The sequence below is a fragment of the Centropristis striata genome, chromosome 19, assembly GCF_030273125.1.
Source record: "Centropristis striata isolate RG_2023a ecotype Rhode Island chromosome 19, C.striata_1.0, whole genome shotgun sequence".
Lineage (NCBI taxonomy): Eukaryota > Metazoa > Chordata > Actinopteri > Perciformes > Serranidae > Centropristis > Centropristis striata.
Window position 1 is genome coordinate 32,014,251 of NC_081535.1, and position 24,214 is coordinate 32,038,464.

Here is a 24,214-nt window from a genome sequence, read left to right on the forward strand (position 1 = left end):
AATCCCTCCAATGTTACCCTATGGAGAGGCTAGAGTGGATGACATCATCGCTAGAGTGCAGAGGGAGAGAAAAAATTGTCAAAAAATAAATTTGAAAACTGCGCTCGAGGCCGCAGATACCACTCTACGGAAATAATTTATAGATAGAAATGTAGGAAAATTGGTCTTCTCACTCACATTGGTCTGATAAAGCTGTCAGAGTTATAGTTTGGGTGTAGGACACACAGATGATCCACCATCCAACATTTCTGGATGAAAACAGAGGTACCAGTTTCTTCTGATCGCTCTTAAAAGACAATTTCTTCATTTTTCTTCACAAAACACATGTAGACGTTCAGGAAGAACTCAGGATGCTCAGAGTGAAGTCTGTTCACTGAAAGGGACTACCGTTTGGCCAAAATAGCTCTCTGTTAGAAGACAACGTTTTGCTGTTTTCCCTCCCTGCCAGTGGCTTCACATGAGCAGTTAATTTCAGTTGATTTCTCTGCTCTGATTGGTTGCTGCCACCTGGCCCTGGTTGGATGGCTACCAAAGCACTAACTAACACGCACTAACTGAAAACTGTTCTGATCAGTTTTAAACACTAACTGGCACGTTTTAGGCACAAATTACTTGTTTCACACTACTTTCAGACAACACACACACACCAACACCTGCTTTATTATCTTACATGACTCCCTCCTCTTTTCCATTTTGAAAACAGTTCAAATTGCAATCTAATAATGTATGAGTGAGAGTCACAGGCCAGACTCAAGCACACTCAAAATGTATTTAGAAATTTTGTAATTTTGTTGTAGAAGTTTGTTTAATCTAAACTGCAGCACCTGTTTCCTACCTGTAACACATTCACACAGGATGAGAACAGAAGTGAGTTAGCATATTAGCTCCCTGCGGTCAGTGTTGGCGGTTAGAAGCTAAAATCAGATCTGAGAGACGTTCCTTCTGTTAGTAAATGCGTCCTCTGGTGAGTTCTGGAGTTTCTATGAATCCTTAGAAAGACGTCAGCTAACAGGTTGACTGAGACATTTTCAGTTTTATTTCTTTGAACATGTTTAATCCAGTAATCATCATTCCATCCCATGTGTATTAAAAAGCTACAACAGTGACATGAAAACTGAATATTTGAACAGATCTGAGTGTAAAGTTCAGCTGATGAACATTATTTCATGAGTTATATTTCCTCTAAAATTCCTTCAGTGAAAAACAAAACACAGTTCTTCTGAAATATCACAAAATGAACATTTTATATAAACACAAAATAAGCAAAGTCCTTTAACACTTCATTCATCAAAAAGCATCAACATTCTTAAGAAATAATCAGAATCCATCACAAGCGCCATAAATTCTTCCATCACACATTAATCAACAAGCAATTCTTATTATTGTAATAACTGGAAAATAAAGAATCCTTCAGAAAATTAAGCAATTTTTCTTAAAAATGATTAAACTTGTATATAATAAGCAAATACCTGCATCACAAAATAAGATTAATTTTAAACTATTTTTGTATTAATTATACAATAATAACAGATGTGAACATCTCTAAATCTGAGTAGTCAGAGACATGTCAGTGTTTCTCTGTGTCTTTGACACTTGTTAACCTGCTGACAGTCTTGTTTTCTGTCTGTTGTACATTCAGGAGGAACCTATGGGCAGGAAGTCATAATATAGTAGTAATAAATAGTCAAATAATAATAATAATAATAAATTTTATTTATCATGCACTTTACATTAAAGGAAATCTCAAAGTGCTACAGGTTAAAATCATAACAGTCTAATATAAAAAGGATTAAAAAGGATAAAACAGCTCAAAACAGAAGACAAAGTATACAAATGTATACATACATACATACATACACAATCTAAAACCATGTGGACAGGAGGAACCAAAGGTTTTACTAAAAGAAAAGTTTTTTGTCCTTTTTTAAAAGTGTCTATGGACTGTGGTGCCTCAGGTTGTCAGGAGGAGCGTTCCACAGTCTTGGTGCAGCATAGGGCTACACTTAAAGATATATCGATATATATTTTTAAATGTGATATGGAATTAGACCATATTGCATATATCGATATAGTTCAATTTTTTTCTTTCTTTATATATAAATGCTGCTCTTACTAGGGTTTGTCACATTTAGTTATTTTGCAATGTTTGCTATTCTTTTCTCATACAAATATATTTATTTTAGAAAAAGATTGGCATATTTTATTTCATATGCTATTTTTGTTTGAGATATTTGTTTATTTAAATGTGCACTTTATGGAGCTTTGATATTTTTTTAAAAGGTACTCCTGTTGTTATACAGTATTTATGTTCACTTAAATAAACCGTTTCAATAAAACTACTTGTGACATGTCATATTTTGCTTTGACTGAACATTTGCTCTCACTTTGTGATAAAAATATCAGGAAATACATCATCATCTATATACAGCCTAAATATATCGGGATATGACTTTTGGTCCATGTTGCCCAGCCCTAGTGCAGCAGCACAGAAATAGTCTTGTTCTGGGAGTGTGGAGGTGGAGCGAGTGGGTGGAGCGGAGGAACAGGTTTTGTTTTGTGGGGTGAGTAGTTTTTGAGATGTGAGGCATTTCTGTAGATGCATTGATGAGTTAGAAGGGAAACTTCATATTAGATCCTGGTGTAAACAGGGAGCCAGCGAAGTGAGTGGAGAATGGGAGCGACTCATCAGGATCCTAGCTGCAGAGTTCTGGATGTATTAAAGTCTCTGCAGACTCTTGCATTACAGTAATCCAGTCTGGAGGAGATGGAGGAGTGGACCAGCTTTTCAGCAAAGAGAATGGGGCGGAGTCTGGCCATGTTATGAAGGTGGAAAAAGGCGATCTTGCAGAGGTGATTGATGTGTGATTCAATGGTGAGTTGACCCTTGTTGATTTGGTCTCTTCATTTTGAGAGAGAGAAGCCTTCTTGGTTAAAGGAACATGTGTCTGATGTGAGAAGAGTTACTCTGCTGGCTGAGCTGCAGGAACACCCAGGTTCTAATAATCCAGCTCCATGTGGCCCCGTCGGCTCGGCCTCTGCCCCCTGGTGGCCTGGAGAGACATGACAGCACACAGATGAGACTAGGAGGAGGGTGTGTCTGCAGTATTTAGCAACAGCACCCCCCTATTTGGAAGCATTACAAACCATTCTGTGTTTCACAGCCTTTGTTTCAAATTTTTACAACAACAGTGAGAACTGGACATTTCCTGTTATATGCTGTAGCGGGTTTGATCAATGCAGTGGTCTGAATCTGCAGTCTTCGGTTCTCTAGAGGCAGACTATTGGTGACTCCCTTCATCATCAGCTCAGTAAACAAGAAAGAGGTTGAGTTGGGTCAGTGTGAACGTGTCAGTACCTTACAGTAGCAGTAGAGGGCGCTGTTGGCCAGCAGCACAGTCAGCGGCAGCACCAGCGCTCTGATGATAAACACCGTCGGGTCTGAAACATCAAACACAATCTGATCTGATTGGTGGAGACAATTAAGAGCTGCTGTCATAGTGACACTCAGAGAACCAGAGTTACCTGGTGACCAAACATGCTCTGACCTCTTCACTGTCCTGTCTGTTGTCATTTCTGCTCTTTGTGTACGTTTGGTTCCTATATGAGCTGTAACACAGCATCACTAACAACAACATGTGGTCATGTGTCCTGTGAACTCAGCGTACCTGAGACGGAGACAGTGAGCTGACGGCTCTCAGAGGAGAAGTTGTGAGGAAACACATGGACATGATAAACACAGCTGTAGCTTCCTTGGTAGGCGGGCTCTGCAGCAGGAAACAGGAAGTGGGCAGAGTGATTGACAGCTGGCTGGGTGTAGTTGTGTGCTGAGGTGGAGGAGGTGAAGGAGAGCTGGAAGGAGCCTCCTGGGTACTGAGGCTGGATGGAGCAGCTGATGGTGAAGGAGGAGCCTCTGGACACCTGAAACTCTTCCTCCTCAGAGGCCCCGCCCACAGAGGAGGACACACAGATGATTGGCTGGAACAGGTCTGTAAACACAGAGAGGTGATACAGACAGGTGTGTCCTGTCAGGTGAAGCTCAGCGTCCTTTGGAGGGTTTAAAGCAGAAACAAGATAACTTCTCTACACTTCAGGATGTTTACAGTTGAGTCCGTTTTTTAACCCTTTACTGTCACTGTGACAGAGGAAGGAACTGGAAACATTACTGTCATTCATGATGTCAGAGATGACTACAGGCTACATGGTGCTACCCTCAGAGTCAGGCTACATGATGCTACTTGATGCTTACTTCAGAGTCAGGCTACATGATGCTAGATGATGCTAACCTCAGAGTCAGACTACATGCTGCTAACTCCAGAGTCAAGCTACATGATGCTATATAATGCTACATGATGCTAACCTCAGAGACAGGCTACATGATGCTAACCTCAGAGTCAGGCTACATGATGCTACATGATGCTAACCTCAGAGTCAGGCTACATGATGCTATATGATGCTACATGATGCTAACCTCAGAGTCAGGCTACATGATGCTATATAATGCTACATGATGCTAACTCAAGAGTAAGGCTACAAAATTCTAACTCCAGAGTCAGGCTACATGATGCTACATGATGCTAATTCCAGAGTCAGGCTTCACAATGCTACATGATGCTAACTCCAGATTAAGGCTACATGATGCTAACTCCAGGGTCAGAGATGATGTCACTGACAGGCTTACTTGAGCAGGTGAGCTCCAGACTGCGTTCAAAGGGCCACGGTGCCAAACACTCCCTGAGCACGGCTCCAGCCTGGATGCAGTCAGAGCTGATCCACCACATGGTCCTAATGACCAGATTCTTCCTCTCTCCTGCAGACAGGGCGGAGCCACATTCCAGCTGTCTGCAGAGCACTGACGCATCACTCATCTCAACGTCAAAGTACACCACCGGCCTCCAGTCCCCTCTCTGGCTAACCTCCAGGACTCCTGCACAGCGACTGGCTCCCCCCACCAACCTGACAGGCTCTGAACACAAACAGGAGAGTCATCAGGGAAAGAATAAAGTGAGTTTGATCAGAACAGAAATGAACCAAATCAAAGCTGCAGCTCCAGCACATGATGCTAACCTCAGGGTCAGGCTACATGATGCTAACGTCAGAGGCTACATGATGCTACATGATACTCACCTCAGAGTCAGGCTACATGATGCTACAAGATGCTACCCCCAGATTCAGGCTACATGATGCTAACTTCAGTGTCAGGCTACATGATGCTAACTTCAGAGTCAGGCTACATGATGCTAACGTCAGAGTCAGGCTATATGATGCTAACTTCTACCTGAGCAGGTGAGTCCAACAGCTCTGCGAGGTGAGCAGGTGTTTCTATCTGAGCCTGAGCTTCTGCAGTCCAGGAGAGCAGACTCATTTCCTCCACATTGGAACTCTTTGGTTAACATTGGAGCCTCCACTTCTCCATAGAGCGCCCCCTGGAGGACTGAAGGAGCCCCACAGCCAAGCTCCCTGCAGACCACCTCTGCATCCTGCTGGTCAAAGTCAGCTTCACACACTGAGGACCAGCTCTGGTTAGACTGGTCAGACTTCACCTCCAGTCTGCCTGAGCACAGACTGATTCCATTCACCAGCCTGACAGAGTCTGGAGAGATGAGAGAAGAGACACAGAGAGAATAAACAGACGTCATCAAACAAACCCTCTAGATCCACTCAGAATCCACTTGGAAAATAGGCAACTAAAGAACTATCTGAATGTCAGATAGGATAAACGCTGAGACTCTCAGATAGACAACCAGCTGCATCCAGTTACTGGAGGATCCTGATCCTGATGCAGTCTGCTCCAGCTGATTTAGGTTTGTTGTTGTTTACTCTTGCTCACTGTTGAAAACCAGGTAGAGCAGCTGACCAGATCTTGTTTTCTCATTTAAGAAACATCAGTCAGCTTCAACAGCAGAACTGAAGATGCTTTTACATGATTGATCTCATCTATCAGACTCATCACATCCTGAGTCTCTGGCTGCTGTTAGACCCATTCAGTTTAAAATTCTCACTCTCACAGATAGAGCACGACACGGACATGATGCTATATGATGCTACATTACATTATATGTTATTTAGCTGACGCTTTTGTCCAAAGTCAACCTGACGGTACATACTAGCCTCAGACCACAGGAACCAAGTAAGTACATAACTTTTACGAGCCAACTGTAATTGCTACGGGTGTGCTATACGCTAAAGAAGAAGAGCATTTTTAATTTTCTTAGGGTTTTTTAGGTGACCATGACTTAATCGAGGTATTGTGGATGAGGTAGGTCTTCAGTCTGTGGCGAAAGATGTCTAGGTTGTCTGAGGTCCTGATGTCTGTGGGGAACTCGTTCCACCATTTGGGAGCCAGGACAGAGAAAAGTCTGGAAGAGGTTTTGAGGCGAGTTGACCCACGCAGGATGGGAGTCTCCAGCTGTTTGGCTGATGCAGAGCAGAGAGGACGGGCAGGAGTGTAGGGTTTGACCAGATCCTGGATGTAAGCTGGGCCTGAACCATTAGCAGCAGAGTAGGCCAGAGCTAGAGTCTTGAAGCTTATCAGCCACTGGTAACCAGAGGGAGGAGTGGTGTGGTGTGTGAAAATTTGAGAAAATTGAAGACCAATTGAGCAGCTGTATTCTGGATTAGTTACAGAGGTCGGATGGCTTTGGCAGGAAGACCTGCCATGAGGGAGTTGCAGTAGTCAAGGCGTGAGATGACCAGCACCTGGACCAGGACCTGAACTGCCTTCTGAGTGAGAAACTGGCGGATGCTCCTGATGTTCTGCAACAAGAATCTACAAGATCTGGTGGTAGCGGTAATGTTTGTGGTGAGGGACAGTTGATTGTCGAGAGTCACACCAATGTTTTTAGTGGTTTCTGTGGAGGCAACCACTGTGTTCTGGACAGTGATGTGGAGGTCAGTGGTGGGAGAGCCCTTCTCTGGGAGTTAAAGTAGCTCAGTCTTTTCCAGGTTGCGTTTGATGTGGTGTGAGGACATCCACTGGGAGATGTTGGCCAGACATACGGAGACATGTGCTGCTGCCTGTGTTTCGGACTGGGGAAATGAAAGGATTAGCTGGGTGTCGTTGGCATAGCTATGATAGGATAAGCCATGTGAGTGGATGAGAGAGCCAAGGGAGTTGGGGTATACCAAAGGAGGAAAGGGAGCGGACCAAGGACAGAGCCTTGAGGGACACCAGTGGTGAGTGGACAGGGTTCTGACACAGAAACCTCCCAAGTCACACACGAAGGTGCGGTCCTTGAGATAGGACTTGAGTAGAGAGAGGGCAGAGCCAGATCCAAGGTGGAGAAGGGTTGAGATGAGGATCTGATGGTCAACAGTATCAAAAGCCGCAGAAAGGTCCAGTAGAACCACCACAGATGAGAGAGAGGCCGCTTTCGCCTTGTGAAGCTGCTCAGTCACAGCGAGAAGGGCGGTCTCTGTTGAGTGGCCCTTCTAAAAACCAGACTGGTGAGGGTCAAGGAGACGTTACTAGGCTAAGCACTTGAGGAGGAGACAGTGGAGTGAAAGAATGTTATGACGGACAGGTACAGTATCTGTCGATGAGGGCAGACGGTTCGATCAGGAGAATGGGATCGTAAAGTAGATGAAATAATGATCAGAGACATGAAGTGGGGTTACAGAGAGGTTGGTGGTAGAGCAGCTCCTGGTATGAGATCTAGGTGGTTGCCAGCTTTATGAGTAGGTGGTGATGGAGTGAGCAGAAGAGCGAAGGAGGAGAGTAGAAGTAGTAGGTCTGGTGACTTCTTGAGCTGGATGTTGAAGTTGGCGAGAAGAACTAGTGGTGGGCCATCTTCAGGGAAGTTTGAAAGGAGGATGTCAAGCTCCTCCAGAAATTCTCCCAAAGGACCAGGTGGGTGGTAGAGAACAACAATGGTTATTGTTAAGGGAGAAGTTATGGTTACAGCATGGAATTCGAAGAACTGTGGGTCAACTGTCTCAGAGGGTGCAATGAAGTCCAGTGATTGCTGAGCAGCAAAGCCAGAGATTAAGTTTTGTCTTACGGCATGCAGACTGGCAGTTCCAAAGACCACCCTTGACAAGGTGCTGAGTATAATACATGATGCTAGCTCCAGAGTCAGACTAAATGATGCTCCATGATGCTAACTCCAGAGTCAGGCTACATGATGCTAACTCCAGGGTCAGGCTACATGATGCTAACACCAGAGTCAGACTACATGATGCTACATGATGCTACATGATGCTAACTCCAGGGTCAGACTACATGATGCTACATGATGCTAACTCCAGAGCCAGGCTACATTATGCTACATGATGCTACATGATGCTGGTTCATTACCTGTGAGGTGCTCACCTGAACAGTTGACGTGTACGATGGAGGAGGAGGAGCCTGCCGTCACACATTCCATCAGGGCGGTCCCGTTCTGGACGCAGGAGGGGTTCAGGACCCAGACGGACTGTTCTGAGGATTTCAGGTTCCAGGCGACGGACACGGCGGAGCCACAATCCAGCTGCTGGCAGGCCACCGAGACCTTGGCGATTGTCCAGTGAGGGTCCCCCACCGCCCTCCACTGGCCGTCACGCCTCAGCTCCAGCGTCCCTGCACAGCGACTGACTCCACCCACCAGCCTGACGGACTCTGGGGAGAAACGGGAATCAGACTACATGATGCTACATAATGCTAAATAATGCTAACTCCAGAGTCAGACTACATGATGCTACATAATGCTACATGATGTTAACTCCAGGTTCGGACTACATGATGCTAACTCCAGAGCCAGGCTACAGATGCTACATAATGCTACATGATGCTAACTCCAGGGTCGGACTACATGATGCAACATGATGCTACATGCTGCTGGTTCATTACCTGTGAGGTGCTCACCTGAACAGTTGACGTGTGCGATGGAGGAGGAGAAGCCTGCTGTCACACACTCCGTCAGGGCGAACCCGTTCTGGACGCAGGCGGGGTTCAGGACCCAGACGGACTGTTCTAAGGACTTCAGGTTCCAGCTGACGGACACGGCCGAGCCACAGTCCAGCTCCTCACAGGCCGCCGAGACCTTGGTGAGGGTCCAGTGAGGGTCCCCCACCGCCCTCCACTGGCCGTCACGCCTCAGCTCCAGCGTCCCTGCGCAGCGACTGACTCCGCCCACCAACCTGACGGACTCTGGACCGAGACAGGAAACATGAGGCGTCAAGGGCAGAAGGAGGGAATTTAATTTAGGAAAGGTTCAAATCAAAGTCTCAACATTTCACCTGTGGTGTTGCATGGTCCTTCAGCCTGGAGCCCTGAGACACAGAGAGACACATTAGAGATCCAACAGGTCACCACCGCACTGAAGTTAGTGTGAAGTTGGATATTGGACATAGTGATGGTAATTTGGTTTCTGTTCAGTGATGTGGATCATTTGGCTCAGCTCACCAAGAAGAGCCAGCTCTTTCAGCTCCCAAATGGCTCCTTATTTTACCACTCATACCTTTTATAATTCAGACAAATTTAGTGCTTTTTTGATTTCTATTTTAATTTCATTTATCCTTTATTTATTTTCTCGAGGAATCATTGAGAGCAACCCCTTATTTGCAATGATGTCGAGAGTACAGAGAAAACACAAAACAGAGTACAGAGAAAACACAAAACAAAGTACAGAGAAATTACGAAACATTACAGACAAAACACATGCAAAAACATTAAAAACAGTTACAGTGAAAGGCAGAGTTATTGGTTATCATAGTTTTAAACTGGCCCATAGTTATAATTGTGTTGAGTTTGAGTGAATGTTGTAAGACAGTGCATGTCTCATCTCACGAATAAAGGTGCCCATCCAACCTTGTATAGGATGCAATGATGGGTGGAGTAACTGTCACCAGTGATGAATCGGAGTGCAAAGTTATAAACAGAGTCCAGTGAGGTGAGAGTGGAGGCAGAGGCAGTCTATAGATAACATCAGCATAATCCAGAACTGATAAAAAGACAGCCTGAATGATCCGTTTCCTACAGAACAGAGGGAAGTTTGTTTTATTTCTGTATAAGTATCCAATTTTTTGTTTTAATTTACTTGTAAGTATGTCAATATGAAATTTGAATGTGAGTTATTGATCTAGCCAGACGCCCAAATATTTGTATTGTGAAACCCTTTCAGTGCTGTGACCTGTTAAAGTGGATTAAGCCCGGTGAATAGTATATAGTGGCTTTTTCAAGCACACTCAATGATTCAATTAGCAGTAGATGAGAGTCCAACCTGAGATCAGCAGCAGCAGCAGCAGCAGGTCCATGTCCTCACACTTCCCTCTGATGTCCTCACAGCTCTGATGTCCCAGCGAGGTCCTCACTATATATCTGGGGACAGGAAGAGTCCCTCCTCTGTCCCTCTGTCCCTGCTGTGTCTGTCCACTGTCATGTGTCCCCAGGCTGTCTGTGAGGTCTGACAGCAGCGGATGTTTCCATCAGATTACCGTGAGTAACTCCTGCTACGTGTCTTCTCATCATGTTAACTGATCATCCATTGATTATGTATTTATAGTTTTATCAGAGTCAGATGGCGCCTTCAGGTCCAGGCGGAGCCTCGATCTGATCTAATGCTGTGTTCAGCTCTCAGTGTGTGTGTGTGTGTTACTGTGTGTTTTCAGCTCTCAGCGTGTGTGTGTGTGTGTTCAGCTCTCAGTGTGTTAGTGTGTGTGTGTGTGTGTGTGTGTGTGTGTGTGTGTGTGACCTCTACATTCAATTAAATTCAACTTTATTTATAGAGCGCATTTCATGCACAAGGCAGACTCAATGTGCTTCACAATGGATATACATAAGTACAGTTTAAAAAACAAAACAAGACAACAGAAAACAAACAAACAAAACAAACAAAATGAGAAAAAATTAATTACAAATTAATTGATGAGTGCAGGTAGACAAGCTATGCCATATTCACCACATACACATTTACTTACTCACACGTGCACCCACTCCCACAACCACACATGCACACACGCACGCACACAGTTCAACCGAATGCTGTTGAAAAAAGATAGGTTTTTAATTTTTTTTTTTATAAATGGCTACTGATGTGGCATGTTTGACTGTGTCAGGCAGGGTGTTCAACTTTCTTGGGGCATAGACACTAAAAGCTGCTTCTCCTTCTTTGGATCTGGTGTGAGGGATGAGTAAGTTGCCACTGCCTGCTGACCGAAGTGTTTTTGCTGGGGTGTAAGTGATGAGCATATCTGTGATGTACTGAGGTGCAAGGCCGTGTAGTGCTTTATAAACCACGAGCAGTATTTTGAAATCGATTCTTGTTCTAACGGGTAACCAGTACAAAGATTTAAGAACGGGTGTGATGTGTTGATATTTTTTGGTGCCAGTGAGAATACGTGCAGCTGCATTTTGAATTAGTTGTAACAATACTTGATTTGGAGAGATACATGATAATCATCATGTCTGTTGGATAATTAATCGACTTAGCAGTACATAAAGTTAATGAATGGTTAATATGGGTTATTATTAGTTAGAAGTTATTGATAAGTAATAGGAACAATAATCAATGCTTCAGTTTATTATTGTTGTTGTGATTAATATTGTTATTACCATCATAAATCATTAAAAAAGATTTATGTGAGACACTTTTAACATCCCTTCAGCTGCTGAGACTGCTGCTGGAGAGGAGCAGGAGGAGGAGAAGGAGGAAGATGCGCAGGAGGAAGAGCACGAGGAGGTGAAGGAGGAGGAGGAAAGGAGAGGAGGGTGTTGCAGGAGGAGGTGCAGGAAGAGGAGAAGGTGAAAGAGGAGGAGGAGAGGAGGAAGAAGAGTAGGAGGTTATCCACAACGGGAAGAATATAACGATAATTTATTTTAATTTGAAAGAGTTTCTATCATAATTTCCGCTCCTCTTCGGAATGTTTTATTTTGAAATCCCCGCCGGAAGTGTCTCAGTGTGGGTTCCGTTAACTTGACGCCGGTCCGCGGTGATAACAGGCACCTATTCCTCCTGAAATACCGGCCTGATTCAGTGTTTTTCAGCCGGTAAAGCGCCAAAAATGAGAGCTAAGAGGATTTAACGGAGACTAGCGGACCCACGGGGCGTGAGAAGGTAAACAGAACCGTTAAAATGTCCCGGTTTAACGGCTAACACACAGTAAAGCCTGCTAACGAGAGCTAGCCGCTGCTAGCTCGATCACTTTCCTTTATTTCCCCCAAATCCCGTTTTATCCTCACTTCGACCCGCAACATTCCCGCTCCCTCTAACCTTCCCTTCGGCTTACGTCACACACAACTCCGTGATGACGAAATAAAACCGTGAAACCCCCGTTAACCATCTGACGTGAAAACGGTTCAGATTTACTGGGACATTTCTGGGATTTTCCAGCAAGATCCGCGAAATCTCGCGAGAAACAGTGAGAACAGCTAAAATATTGCTGAATTAATACTTTAGTTTAATATTTAATATATCAACTAATTTATTATGTAACATTATAGAATATGCGGTTTTATATATATATATAAGTTTATAAAGCCAGTAAAATAAGGGTTGTTTAATTATTTGAGTCACATGATGACAAATATATATATTTGTGTGTGTGTGTGTGTGTGTGTGTGTGTGTGTACAGTATTAGCAAATGTCTTAGACAACAGCTGTCCTAAATGAACAGCATTAATAATTAAGTCATGTTTTATGTTTCATACAGCAGCATGTAGAAGCTCTTTAACACAAATTATTTTAATGCAAAAATATAATTATTATTGTTATCCATGCATTTTAAAATTCACTGTTTTAGAAAAAAATAGTAGCACATTATTATTTCCTAATTAAGAATCAAATTATACTTATTGACTTTAGTGTTTGAATGTTCTGCTGATTCATTTGTGACTTCTGGCTGCTGAATAAATAACATTTTAGTTTAAAACAAGCTTTTAAAAGATTTCAAAAATAATTATGATTTCTTGTTTTTATGACAGGTGGTCTAGTGAACTTGTTAACTCTGTACACACACACGCACACACACCACACACACACACACACACACACACACATATATATAAAAGATGGAAGAGATGATGATAAAATGAGATTCTGTTGACTTTTCTTGTAATGGAATTATCTTTATAACTATGTATATATATATATATACATATATGTGTCATTTAAGTAAATTCCTTCCCATATAATTTGACGAGAACTGATTTTCTGTATTAATTTACTCGTGGTAATTATTCATATTAACTTTTATTCCTCTCACTCTCTCTCTCTCTCTCTCTCTGTGTCAGTCATGCTCACTCGCCCGCTCACACTGACCGAGAGCACAGACAGGGGGCGGGGCCTGGCTGCAGTGACTCCGCCCCCTTCGCTCCCATTGGCTGATGAGGCTGATGATGAAGAGACACAAACAGGTGCATGTTGATTTTTAGGGTTTTATTTTCTAATATTTCTTTTTATATTTATTCACATAAGTATTGTATTATTATTTATTAATCATACATATTCTTCTTCTTATTATTATTATTATTATCATTATTGATAACCATAATATTTTTTAATCATATTTAACTTTTTATTTGTTTATTTTTCAGAGCTTTTTCTCATGATTGTGTATTTATCTAATTATCTTTTATTGAAATTATTGATCATATTTATAATTTATATTCTTTATTTTTAATTGATCATCTTTTTTCCAAACCTTTTTATTGATTCAATTTCTTTATTCTTATTTATATATCACACATATTTTTATTACTATCATTATTGCTATTATTGTATTCTTATTTTCAATTTTATGTCACATTTATTATTATTATTATTATTATTATTATTATTATTATTGTTATTATTATTATTATTATTATTATTATTATTATTAATGTATAATTTTTGATGTATTTATTATAATTATTGTGAGACGTTGTGTTTGCTGATGGCTGTTTCTCTTCCTGCAGGAGTTTTCTCTCCTCCTGCGCCTCCTTGGAGCTCCCCCTCTCCTCCTCTCCCTCCATCCCTCCTCCCCCGGCCTCCTTCTGCTCCTCTTTCTGTCTCTGCTCCTCCTTTTATTTCACCTCCTCCTGTAGTTCATTTTTTGCTTCCTCCTCCTTCCTCCTCTGCTCCTCCATCCCTCCATCCTTCACCTCCCCCTGTGTTGTCTCCTAACTCTGTCTCTTTTTCTCCTCCTCTCCTTTATCACCGCTCCTCTCCTCACGTTTCTCCTCCTGCACCTCCTCCTGTGTTTTTCACTCCTTTTACCTCTGCCATTTGTTCTACTCTTTCTTCTTCCTCTCCTCCTGTTGCTCCATCTCTCCCTCCTCCTCCTCCCCCTCCTGTCTCTTCTCCCCCTCCTCCTCCAGTCTCTTCTCCTCCTCCCCCTCCTCCAGTCTCCTCTCCTCCCCCTCCTCCAGTCTCTTCTCCTCCCCCTCCTCCAGTCTCTTCTCCTCCTCCAGTCTCTTCTCCCCCTGCAGTTTCTCCTCCTCGTCTCCCTGTAGCTCCTCCTGCTCCCTGCTGCTCCTGCTCCTCCCTGCTGCCTCGTCTCCTCTCGGCTCACCGTTTGGAGGTGCGGCGCCTCCTGCGAGGAGCTCTGGCCTCCCTTGGCCGTCGTCTGGACTCTCTGGAGAGGAGGAGCAACAGGAGCAGCAGGAGGAGGAGGAAGAAGAGGAGCAGGGTGACCGCTGAAGAAGAAGAAGGAGCAGCCTTTCCCTCGGGTAAGTACTGTCTCCTCCTGCTCCTCCTCCTCCTGCTCCTCTCTGGCAGCAGAAACAGAGGAGCAGAAGAGTTTCAGGGAACTGACTGCTGCTGCTGGATCACAACACAAAACGGTCCTTATAGACATTCATAGATATATTTGGGAGAATTTCATATATATTTTATATATATATTAAAAATGTATATGTATGATATAAATATATATATATCAGCTGCTGTTTGTTGAAACCTGCATCTGCATAAAGCAGCATGTATGTGTGTGTCCGCTCTGTGTTGATAAGAGTCAGGTTCAAGGTTAATTTACAACTGATAAAATCTATCTATCTATCTATCTATCTATCTATCTATCTATCTATCTATCTATCTATCGATAGATATGAATACTGTTGATTCACTTTTTTCTTCTTCAGGTTCAGGAGCCACCCCATACAGCCCCGCCCCCTCCTGCAGCCCCGCCCACTGGCCTTGTGTCACCTTCTCCTCTTCGTCAGCGTCTTCATCGGATGGCGAGGATGCACCTCCTTCCCTCAGTGTGAGCCAATCAGAGCAGATCAGGAGGAGCAGGGGGGAGGACGAGGAGGGCAGCGGCAGGAAGAGGAGGAGGAAGAACCACAGAAGAAGGGAGACAAGTATTTTTCCAGAAAACAGAGAAGAAGAAAACGAAGAAGAAGAAGAAGATGCTGGGAGGTTTGTGGGACGGATGGCGTTCTCCTTCAGAGAAGCAGGAGGAGGTGCAGAAGAGCACATCGTTCTGCACAAGTTCAACCACAGGAAACACAGAAGAAGAGAGGGGGGCGAGAACAACCAATCAGAGAAGACCGTCAGTGTTGTCAGACGGAACGGTTTCAGAGTGCCGCCGCTGCTGCACGGGTTATTATATTTAAATATTTATTAATTATGTTAATTATTTATTTTGGTTATTAATTTAACACGTTTAGGACCTGTAACGTGTATTTTATGGGATCAACAGTATGTATAAACCCTTTTAATGTTTGTACACAATGTTAATGTTGAACGTATGCGTGCATGCCAACAGAAGTGGTATTGTTCTCCAGTCGTTCTGACTGACAAGCATTTATAAGCGTTTAGAAACTGTTCCCAGCATCAACATGTCTGGTTGTTGCGTATACGGTTGTACGAATCGATAACCTTATATGCAACAACCAGACATGTTGATTCTAAATGCTTATAAATGCTTCTTTGTCAGTCAGAACGACTGAAGAACAATACCACTTCTGTTGACAGAACATTTTGTGACGTCGGCTGAAAAAGGGTCTAAAATATTTATTATCATATTAGAAATTATTTTTCACAGTTTTGAGAATAAAAAGAGACATCTATAATAATATAATAATCAGTCAATAATCAATGTTTCTCTGCAGCTCCTCTTCCCAGCATGCCTTGCAGCTGGAGCAGCTGGCCCGGAGCCAATCAGAAGCCCTGGCCGTGTCTTCGGGTCAATGGCGTTTCTGTGACGTCCCCCTCTCCTCCAATCACAGCTCTTTCCACATATGGCACCTGAGCTCCTCCCCCTCATCATTTAGCCCTGCCCCCATGCTGCGGCTGTCAGCGGTTGCTGTGGAGACCTTGTCAGAGGCAGTGAGGGGCGGAGCTTGTTGGCGTCCCCTGCGGCGCCTGAAGGACTGGACAGCCCCGCCCAGTCTGAGCAGTGACCACTGGTTGGTTCAAATGAATCCTTGTTAATATTCATGACTAACATCTTAACAGGCTCATTAGTATTCATGATGTTGTGGAAATTTTCCTTTGCTGCTGGTGAAGAATGAAATAGAGACTTCTGCCGGCCGACAAATGTTTTATTTCTTTGCAAAGAAAGGTCGATCAACACGCGAGCGGTCAAAGTGGAGAAAGACCCTGAACAGAGGAGAGATAGCCCAATTTATACCTGGAGAACGCCCACTAGGGTGTGGGGCGCACCTATATGCAAACCAGGGGTCTGGCTACGATATCCTGCCCCCCTCCCAGGGTGTGGGACATATGACAATTTACAACATAAAGAGGACTTTGCTAGGTGTGAGAGCTTCGTCTGGACATCCCATTTGAAATACAAAAGGGGACCCTTTCAGGTGTAAAATCTCATCTGCATATCAAATTTGAGACACAAAGGGGAAGTCAAAGTGTTGGCAGGAAAGGGGGAAGGGAGTATTGCATTTCAAATGGGCTGAGATGAAAATTACTATTACAATCCCTCCTTTTGATTATTGATTAATCACTAACAGTAAATAAAAAATAAAAACATAAAAATAAAACAAGGAATATAAAAAAAATAAATAAAATAAAATAAAATAAAATAACATAAGATGAAACAAAATAAAGTACATAGTCACAACTTAAATATCTGACACATTAATTCACCTAGATTTTAAAATGTATCATCATGGCAGTTGTTTAGAAGAGGAAGGAAACAAAATAAAAACAAAAATAAATAAAAATGAAAATAAAATAAAGATAAACATTATCAGCATTATTTAAAAGATGTCATCATCAGAGTCCGATTCTGAGCTGGGGTAATGATGGGGATCAGAAATGTCAAATGAGTCTTTTGATTGTCATATTTGGTATAATACGAGTGAATTTGTCCTGATAGCCAAATTTCTGGTTAAACAGTGCAGGAGAATGTTGCATTTTGTCCTTCTGTCAGGGTGGTGGTCTTGGTGGGTTTGTAGATGTAGGTTTCTATCAGCATCGTCCAACATGATAGAATAATGATCAAGTGTTACATGGTGTAGTTTTGTTGGGGGGGGGTCTGCGTTGTTAATCCTGTTGTCTAGTTGGTTGGAATTTATGGTGTTACTCCTACAGTTGTCCTCTCGCACTGTCAGTCTCTGCATTGTTTGTCCTTGCGTTGTCTGCGTCTGGGTCGGGTGTTCCCGTGTCACCCGTGTCCGTCTACTTCTGGGGTCTCCTGACCCTGCGGTGGTGACATGCCAATGTCACTTCTGCCCTCTGTATCTTCCTTCGCCCTCGATGATATCCTTGTTATTCTCTGGTCGCCTGATGACCAGGGCTGGAACGGGTAGTCCGATGTTGGGGAATGCAGCCACGATCCCACGGCCAAGGTGTTCCTTCTGGTCCCGCTGGTTAAGCCGTCGTCTGGCTGGTCGAGGAGTCATCAGTACTGGGAAACATGGAAGCAGGCGTCCCTCTCAGCTACTGGGACAGCAGTTGGTTGGTTGTCGGTGGCACCTCATGGTCCTCTCCACCTGGGTTGGCACCAATGCTTCCTCCTGAGGTCCTTGACAACGACCCAGTTTACAGGCTGGATGTTGTGGAGTTGCTGGTTGTTTCAGGAAAGGCAGCTTTCATCTTTGGAAAGATAAACTTGCAGAGCATGGTTAATTGTACAAAAAAAAAAAATTTTGCATACCACAATCTATTGACAATATCCATCATCAAATGTTCAAATGGTCTGTCTGGTGGTGGGTGAGTAGCGTGTGTGATTGTTTTGGTTGTATCTGCGTTGTGTGTTGCACAAACCATACATGACTGACAATACTTCTGCGAATGAACCGAAAAACCTTTGGTGAACCAATGTTAAGTTACTGCATCCAACATCCCCCCTTTTGACACATGGTCCAATCCATGTGTCAATTCTGTGAGGGAAGAAGTGGTAGGGAAGAAGGGAAGAAGTGTTTGGGTAGGCAAGGTTTGTTATCTGGTCCCCGCCACACTGCTTCCATCTGTGTGGCTCTGCAGCGTCTCCACAATGGCTTTCCTTGTGGTGTGGCAAAGGACTGTGTTGCTGTAAGGGAAGTGGGAATAGATACTGGTGTAGAAACAAACAAAGGATGGGTGGTGGGTTGAAGAGCTGCTGTTTTTTGCAGCAGCATCAGCTTTTGTATTTCCTAGAGAGACAGAATCTGAGTTTTTAGTATGGGCAAGGCAGTTACACACAGCAACAGATGCTGGCAGTCAGGAATAATGCAGACAAGAGGTTAATGGTGAGAGGTTTATGAGCAATTGACTTTCCTGTAGATGTAAGAAAGCCACGGTTTTTCCATAAAGCATGAAAGTTATGACACACATTGAAAGCATTCTGAGAGTCAGTGTAGACTGTGATGTTCTGTCCTGTTCAATGAAAGCATGTTAATGCAGATAATTCAGCTGCCTGTGCATCCACATACAACATAGCATCAGAATTAGGAAGGTGTGTTAGAAGAAATCATTGCATGGTTTTGACAGTGTTAAACTCCTCCAGACAGGACTGTGGTCCTCATCACGAGACTGTAGGAAGCAAAAATGATTGTTTTTTTAAGAACAGTACATGTAATAATCACGTTTCTGAAACGAAAAGGGTTAAAAAGGTTTTGTCGGGTCTGGAAGTCTTTAAACAAAGAGAGGTAGACAAAGCTTGTTTAGGTCAGTGAAAGCAGCGCCCGCTGCAGTAGTCCAAGTCAAAAAAGTCAGTCATGGCCAAATGTTTTTCCCCATGTGTGATGTCACACAGGGGTTGGGAGATCTCCACAAAAAAATATTTTTTAAATCCATGGACGGCAATAGCCTGCTAAATCTATAGAATGCATCGTTTGTTTGTTTTGTTTGTTTTGTTTGTTTTGTTTGTTTTGTTTGTTTTGTTTGTTTTGTTTGTTTTGATTGTGATACGAGTTGCAACCTTTTGTTTGTGATAGTTTTGTAGTGAGCTCTATATTGTGGAAACTTCTTGAAGTTATCGGATGTGTAATGTATATATGTTAAAGCAATCTGTTCAATATGTTTGTGTGAATGAGGTGCAGTACCTTCTACTGGTCCCACAGGTTGGTTTAGCTCGTCAGCAGGAATCCATCTCTCTCCGACAACCCCCATCCATTTTCAGTCCGATTTGTCCATTGTGTTTGGTGAATTATTGGGACATTCACGTTTCCAATGTCCACGTTGACCACAGAGGAGACAGGTATCCCTTGGGAATTTCTCTTCCCATTGCCTGTGTCGGCCACGGCCTCCTCTTCCTTTTTGTCCATGATTTGGTTGTCCATATTCTCGTACTGTGTTGGGACATTCACGTTTCCAATGTCCATGTTGGCCACAGAGGAGACAGGTATCCCTTGGGAATTTCTCTTCCCATTGCCTGTGTCGGCCACGTCCTCCTCTTCCTTTTTTCTTTTTCTTTGAAAGCATTTGGTCATGTGCATGCATGGCGTGTCTGCGAAGTTCAGGCAGACGTGCATCATTCCAACCAATGCAGGAAATTTTGACAGCTGAAGCAATGTCTGGTTTTAGTCCGTTTAAGAAATGATTACAGAGATGAATTTCCCACACATCTGGAATGTTGGTTAATTCATCAGGCAGTTGAAGGCCACTGTAGGTGTTGCAAACCTCTGCTGTTGTTGGGTCAGGCAGATGTTGTGAGGCTGCTGTGATGTCAACAGAAGTACATGGGCGGAAAACCAACGTTACACCTTCTGGTCCTGATACTTCAACCATGGGCATGTTGAAAACTGCATCTTGGTTTGGATGGCGCAGTCTATGTGCTATTGGAGAAGGTGGGGTAGTCGTAGGTTGTTGTGGTGAAGCAGACACGTCAGTGGCACAGTGAGCTGCTCCTGGAATGGTCGTTGGAATGGTCATTTGTGGTGGCCTGGTGGAGTAGTCTTTCCTTCTTGAGCTGGTGGGTGTTCCATATGGTGGTGGGGCTGATGGATGAATGGAGGGATTGCCATCGAGGTCTGGATCCAGCTTCAAAGCCGCCAACTGTGGAAACAGAGAAGAAATCTGCGAGTCTGGTGTTCTTTGTACTTCATTGTTTTCAGTTTTTTCACATGAAAGAGGGAGTTGTACTGTTTTCCTATTTTGCGCCTCTGCTGCCCCCTTCCACAACTGAAAACATTCTTTCTGACCTTCCATATCTTCTAATTTTCTTACAGAAATCTTATTTTTTCTTCTCATTTGTTGTTCTTTTTCCTTTAGTTTTTCTTCTAATATTGATATATTTTTTAAACTGAGGGATCCACCTATTGGGAATCCAAACTCAGCTGTCCAGACGTTTAAATATTTTAGACTTTTAACCCCACATTTCTTTCTCATAATATCCACAATCACCCCCTCCATTTCCAATGGAGACCGCGCGACTATTGAACAATACAGACGTCTCTATATTGCTTCGCTCTGTTTATGCTACAAGCGAAGAAAAAAGCAGGGATATTTCGTAAGGAAAGAATCAGTCGCTTTATTTATGTTACAAGCGGCAGATTATTTCATAAGGAAAAAACCAGTCACTTCGAATTCCAGGGGACTAGTGATAAAAGAACCCAATCGCTTCGTTTTGATATGCTACAAGCGAAAAAAAAAGCACGTATTGTGAATAAGATGAGAAACGAAAATGTTATGCCAATTTTAAACCCAATTTTTAAAGTCAAGATTCAATATTTCAGTGCTCACCAGATGAATTTAGCTGAATCGCGTTCTTGGAAATCCCAGCGGTGACGATCCGGGGCGTTTGCGGTCAGCTCTCCCTTCTCAGAAGATTTTTGAGGTTGGAGACTGAAAGTTTTTCTTCCAGGATGGCCCATCACTGTCCGCGTCCCGTCCCAGACGATCACACGAGGGCTCCCGCTTCTGACACCAAATTGTTGTGGAAATTTTCCTTTGCTGCTGGTGAAGAATGAAATAGAGACTTCTGCCGGCCGACAAATGTTTTATTTCTTTGCAAAGAAAGGTCGATCAACACGCGAGCGGTCAAAGTGGAGAAAGACCCTGAACAGAGGAGAGATAGCCCAATTTATACCTGGAGAACGCCCACTAGGGTGTGGGGCGCACCTATATGCAAACCAGGGGTCTGGCTACGATATCCTGCCCCCCTCCCAGGGTGTGGGACATATGACAATTTACAACATAAAGAGGACTTTGCTAGGTGTGAGAGCTTCGTCTGGACATCCCATTTGAAATACAAAAGGGGACCCTTTCAGGTGTAAAATCTCATCTGCATATCAAATTTGAGACACAAAGGGGAAGTCAAAGTGTTGGCAGGAAAGGGGGAAGGGAGTATTGCATTTCAAATGGGCTGAGATGAAAATTACTATTACAATGATGTCTCTGCAACTTTTACATTAATTAGTGAACTTTTGATCATATTTAACCTGTTAAACACATCGAGAATTTATTTAAACAGTTTATTATAATTCATGTAATAATCAGTTTTATTTTTGTAGTTATTATCAGTTAGTTACGGCCCACTGGGAACAGTAAATTAATGTTTTAAATGTTTCTCTTTGCAGTTATGTGCGAACACCAACACCAAGGTAATTTTAATATCATTGTTTTATCATTGTTCAGAAGGATCAACTTCTGCTTGAGAAATAAACCTGACTAAATAAAATCTGGTGCTTTTACATTAATGTGTGTCAATTTAAGTATTTTCTTTAAATGTTTTTGTTGTAAAATATGTTTTTATGAGGCTCTCAAACTTGTATTGCAGTTTTTCTGCCCGGCGACAGCAGAAGCAACGGGCCAATCACAGCTCCCGGAGCCTCCACCTGACCCGGCGACGGCCCCTCCCCCTCCCCCTGTGTTCAACCAATAGGCTGTCTGCTCCGCTCGCCGTCAGCCAATCAGCAGAGGGCTCAGAGTTTCTCAGCACAAATGGAGAGGTGGAGGTTTTTCTTCTTCTCCTGTTTCATTTCCACGTTTTTACATTATTTTTGTCTTTAAATTCTCGTATTTTTTTTTGCTACTGATAGAAATGTCTGTGTGTGTTTTTTTTCTCAGCGTGGGAAACGAGTCTCACAGATACGAATTCGCCGGGCATCGCCACGGGAAACGCCGCTCACTCCGATGGGACTGCCAAAGGTCAAAAGGTCAGAAGGGGGCGGAGTCAGAGGACACAAACTTAAGTACAAAGGTCAAAATATTAACAATTCATTTGTTTCAGGCTAAAGAAGAAAGAGTTCAGTCTGGAGGAGATTTACACCAACAAGAACTACAAATCCCCCACAACCAACAGGTAAAAATTACAAATTCCCCACCACCAACAGATAAAAACTACACATCCCCCAATACCAACAGATAAAACTACAAATCCCCGACCACCAACCGGTAAAAACTACAAATCCCCCACCACCAACAGGTAAAAACTACACATCCCCCAATACCAACAGTGAAAAACTACAAATCCCCCACACCACCAACAGGTTAAAACTACACATCCCCCAATACCAACAGTGAAAAACTACAAATCCCCCCCACCACCAAAAGGTAAAAACTACACTTCCCTCCACCGCGAAGAACTCCTGCTATATAAACTACACTTCCCAGCATGCCTTTCTGTCACACTGCAGGAGTCTGGAGACGATCTTCGAGGAGCCACGGGAGAAAGACGGAGCGCTGCTCCTGATTGGCCAACAGAGGAGGCGCAGGCTCCTCCTCTTCCCTGACTTCACTCAGCCCAGGAAGAGGAAGAGAATGCCAGGTATGCTGGGAATTGTAGTTTAATGAGGTGGGGGGATTATTCAAGTTATGTTGAATGTAAATGTAAAATATGAATGGATCAATATGATCAAACTCGTTTAAATGGTATGTGTTGTTAAGGGGCGGGGCTTCCTGTTGCCCTCGTGCCCCGGAAACGGGCAGCGGCTCGGCGCCATTGTCATGGCGACGGCAGTGACGACTCAGACCTGGACGTGATGCTGGTGGAGCGACTGAGTGCGCTCGAGGACTTCCTGACACGGCAGGGCCTGGACGTGTGAGCTGTAACATCACTTCCTGTCAGCTGACCAAAGGCCAAACAGCTGCTAGCCTTCTTTTTTTTTGCAGTGAACTTTGATTTTGTTTTTTACGGTTTAAAATGTGAACTTTCTCAATATTTATAATAGTTTTTTAACAGAGATCATGACCATGAGACCACGCCCACTCTTGAGACCACACCCACATTAGACCACACCCACGCATGAGACCACACCCACTCACGAGACCGCACCCACACCATGAGACCACACCCACTCATTAGACCACACCCACACCATGAGCACACACCTACTCATGAGATCACACCATGCAGCAGAGGGTTTTATTTTCTTTCCTTTTTTTTGTTTGGTGAAATACAAAAATACTTTGCTGTACTTGTCTGTACCACAATAATAGTACTGAGTACTGCAGCAGTGTTGGTGAAGTATTTGGAGTTTTTAAAGTGTAATATATATTTCTGATGAAAATGAGACTATTTTTGGAACAAATAAAGTTTGTTTCTGCTCACTGAAGTCAGTATGTTTATTATTATTAATTTATTTGTATTATTATTGATCAGTGATCAGTGCCCCTCTGTCAGTCTATTTATTATTATTAATCTAAAAGGAGGTGACAAGAAAGCAGAAAACAGGAAGTAAAAAAAGTAAAAGATGTAAATAAAGTTGTTCATCATAAGTATAAAATATAAAACATAACGGACAGAAATAGAGAATTAAAACAGGTCACAGCTGTGGTTTCCTGTTTCTGAGCAGACTCAGTCAGAAAACACCTGACAGACTGAATTCTGGGCAGTAAACACCTTACAGACTAAACTCTGGGCTCAGTTGGTAAAGTGAGTCGCCCCCCAACCGAAGGGTTGGTGGTTCGATCCCTGCAGCCTACATGTCGATGTATCC

The 24,214-nt window shown here is 43.3% G+C and overlaps 2 protein-coding genes across 3 annotated transcripts; one reads left to right on the forward strand and one right to left on the reverse strand.

The window, feature by feature from the left end:
• Positions 1-1,695: 1,695 nt before the first annotated feature.
• LOC131992207 (scavenger receptor cysteine-rich type 1 protein M130-like) lies at positions 1,696-10,230 on the reverse strand. The gene is made up of 9 exons (XM_059357693.1): positions 10,197-10,230; positions 9,214-9,246; positions 8,787-9,124; positions 8,309-8,615; positions 5,276-5,590; positions 4,679-4,963; positions 3,666-3,986; positions 3,356-3,438; positions 1,696-3,050 (listed from the first exon to the last, which is right to left on the reverse strand). The coding sequence occupies exons 1-9, from the start codon at positions 10,228-10,230 to the stop codon at positions 2,997-2,999; spliced, it is 1,770 nt and encodes a 589-aa protein (XP_059213676.1). The 3' UTR covers positions 1,696-2,996.
• On the forward strand, positions 3,935-23,830 carry wu:fi75a02 (RNA-binding protein 33). Of its 2 annotated transcripts, XM_059357939.1 has the most exons (13): positions 3,935-3,984; positions 4,814-5,001; positions 10,262-10,411; positions 13,205-13,327; positions 13,871-14,623; positions 15,035-15,494; positions 16,007-16,303; positions 21,854-21,877; positions 22,054-22,225; positions 22,344-22,432; positions 22,507-22,578; positions 22,913-23,043; positions 23,163-23,830. In XM_059357939.1, exons 3-13 carry the CDS (start codon positions 10,393-10,395, stop codon positions 23,318-23,320), a joined length of 2,298 nt encoding a protein of 765 aa, XP_059213922.1. In that variant the 5' UTR covers positions 3,935-3,984; positions 4,814-5,001; positions 10,262-10,392; the 3' UTR covers positions 23,321-23,830. The 2 variants fall into 2 exon arrangements, with proteins under 2 accessions (XP_059213922.1, XP_059213923.1); XM_059357940.1 differs by lacking the exons at positions 3,935-3,984; positions 4,814-5,001; positions 10,262-10,411 and adding an exon at positions 11,836-12,029.
• Positions 23,831-24,214: the final 384 nt, after the last annotated feature.

What these genes read in the sequence shown, in the direction of transcription:
- LOC131992207 (XM_059357693.1), bottom strand. Translation starts at nt 10,230, where the DNA reads ATGGACCTGCTGCTGCTGCTGCTGCTGATCTCAG. An exon ending in TGTTGGACTCACCTGCTCAG is followed by an intron (nt 4,964 to 5,275) that starts GTAGAAGTTAGC and finishes GTTTGTGTTCAG; the next exon opens with AGCCTGTCAGGTTGGTGGGG. An exon ending in TCTGGAGCTCACCTGCTCAA is followed by an intron (nt 3,987 to 4,678) that starts GTAAGCCTGTCA and finishes CTGTGTTTACAG; the next exon opens with ACCTGTTCCAGCCAATCATC.
- wu:fi75a02 (XM_059357939.1), top strand. An exon ending in TGATGAAGAGACACAAACAG is followed by an intron (nt 13,328 to 13,870) that starts GTGCATGTTGAT and finishes CTCTTCCTGCAG; the next exon opens with GAGTTTTCTCTCCTCCTGCG. An exon ending in AGGAGCAGCCTTTCCCTCGG is followed by an intron (nt 14,624 to 15,034) that starts GTAAGTACTGTC and finishes TTTCTTCTTCAG; the next exon opens with GTTCAGGAGCCACCCCATAC.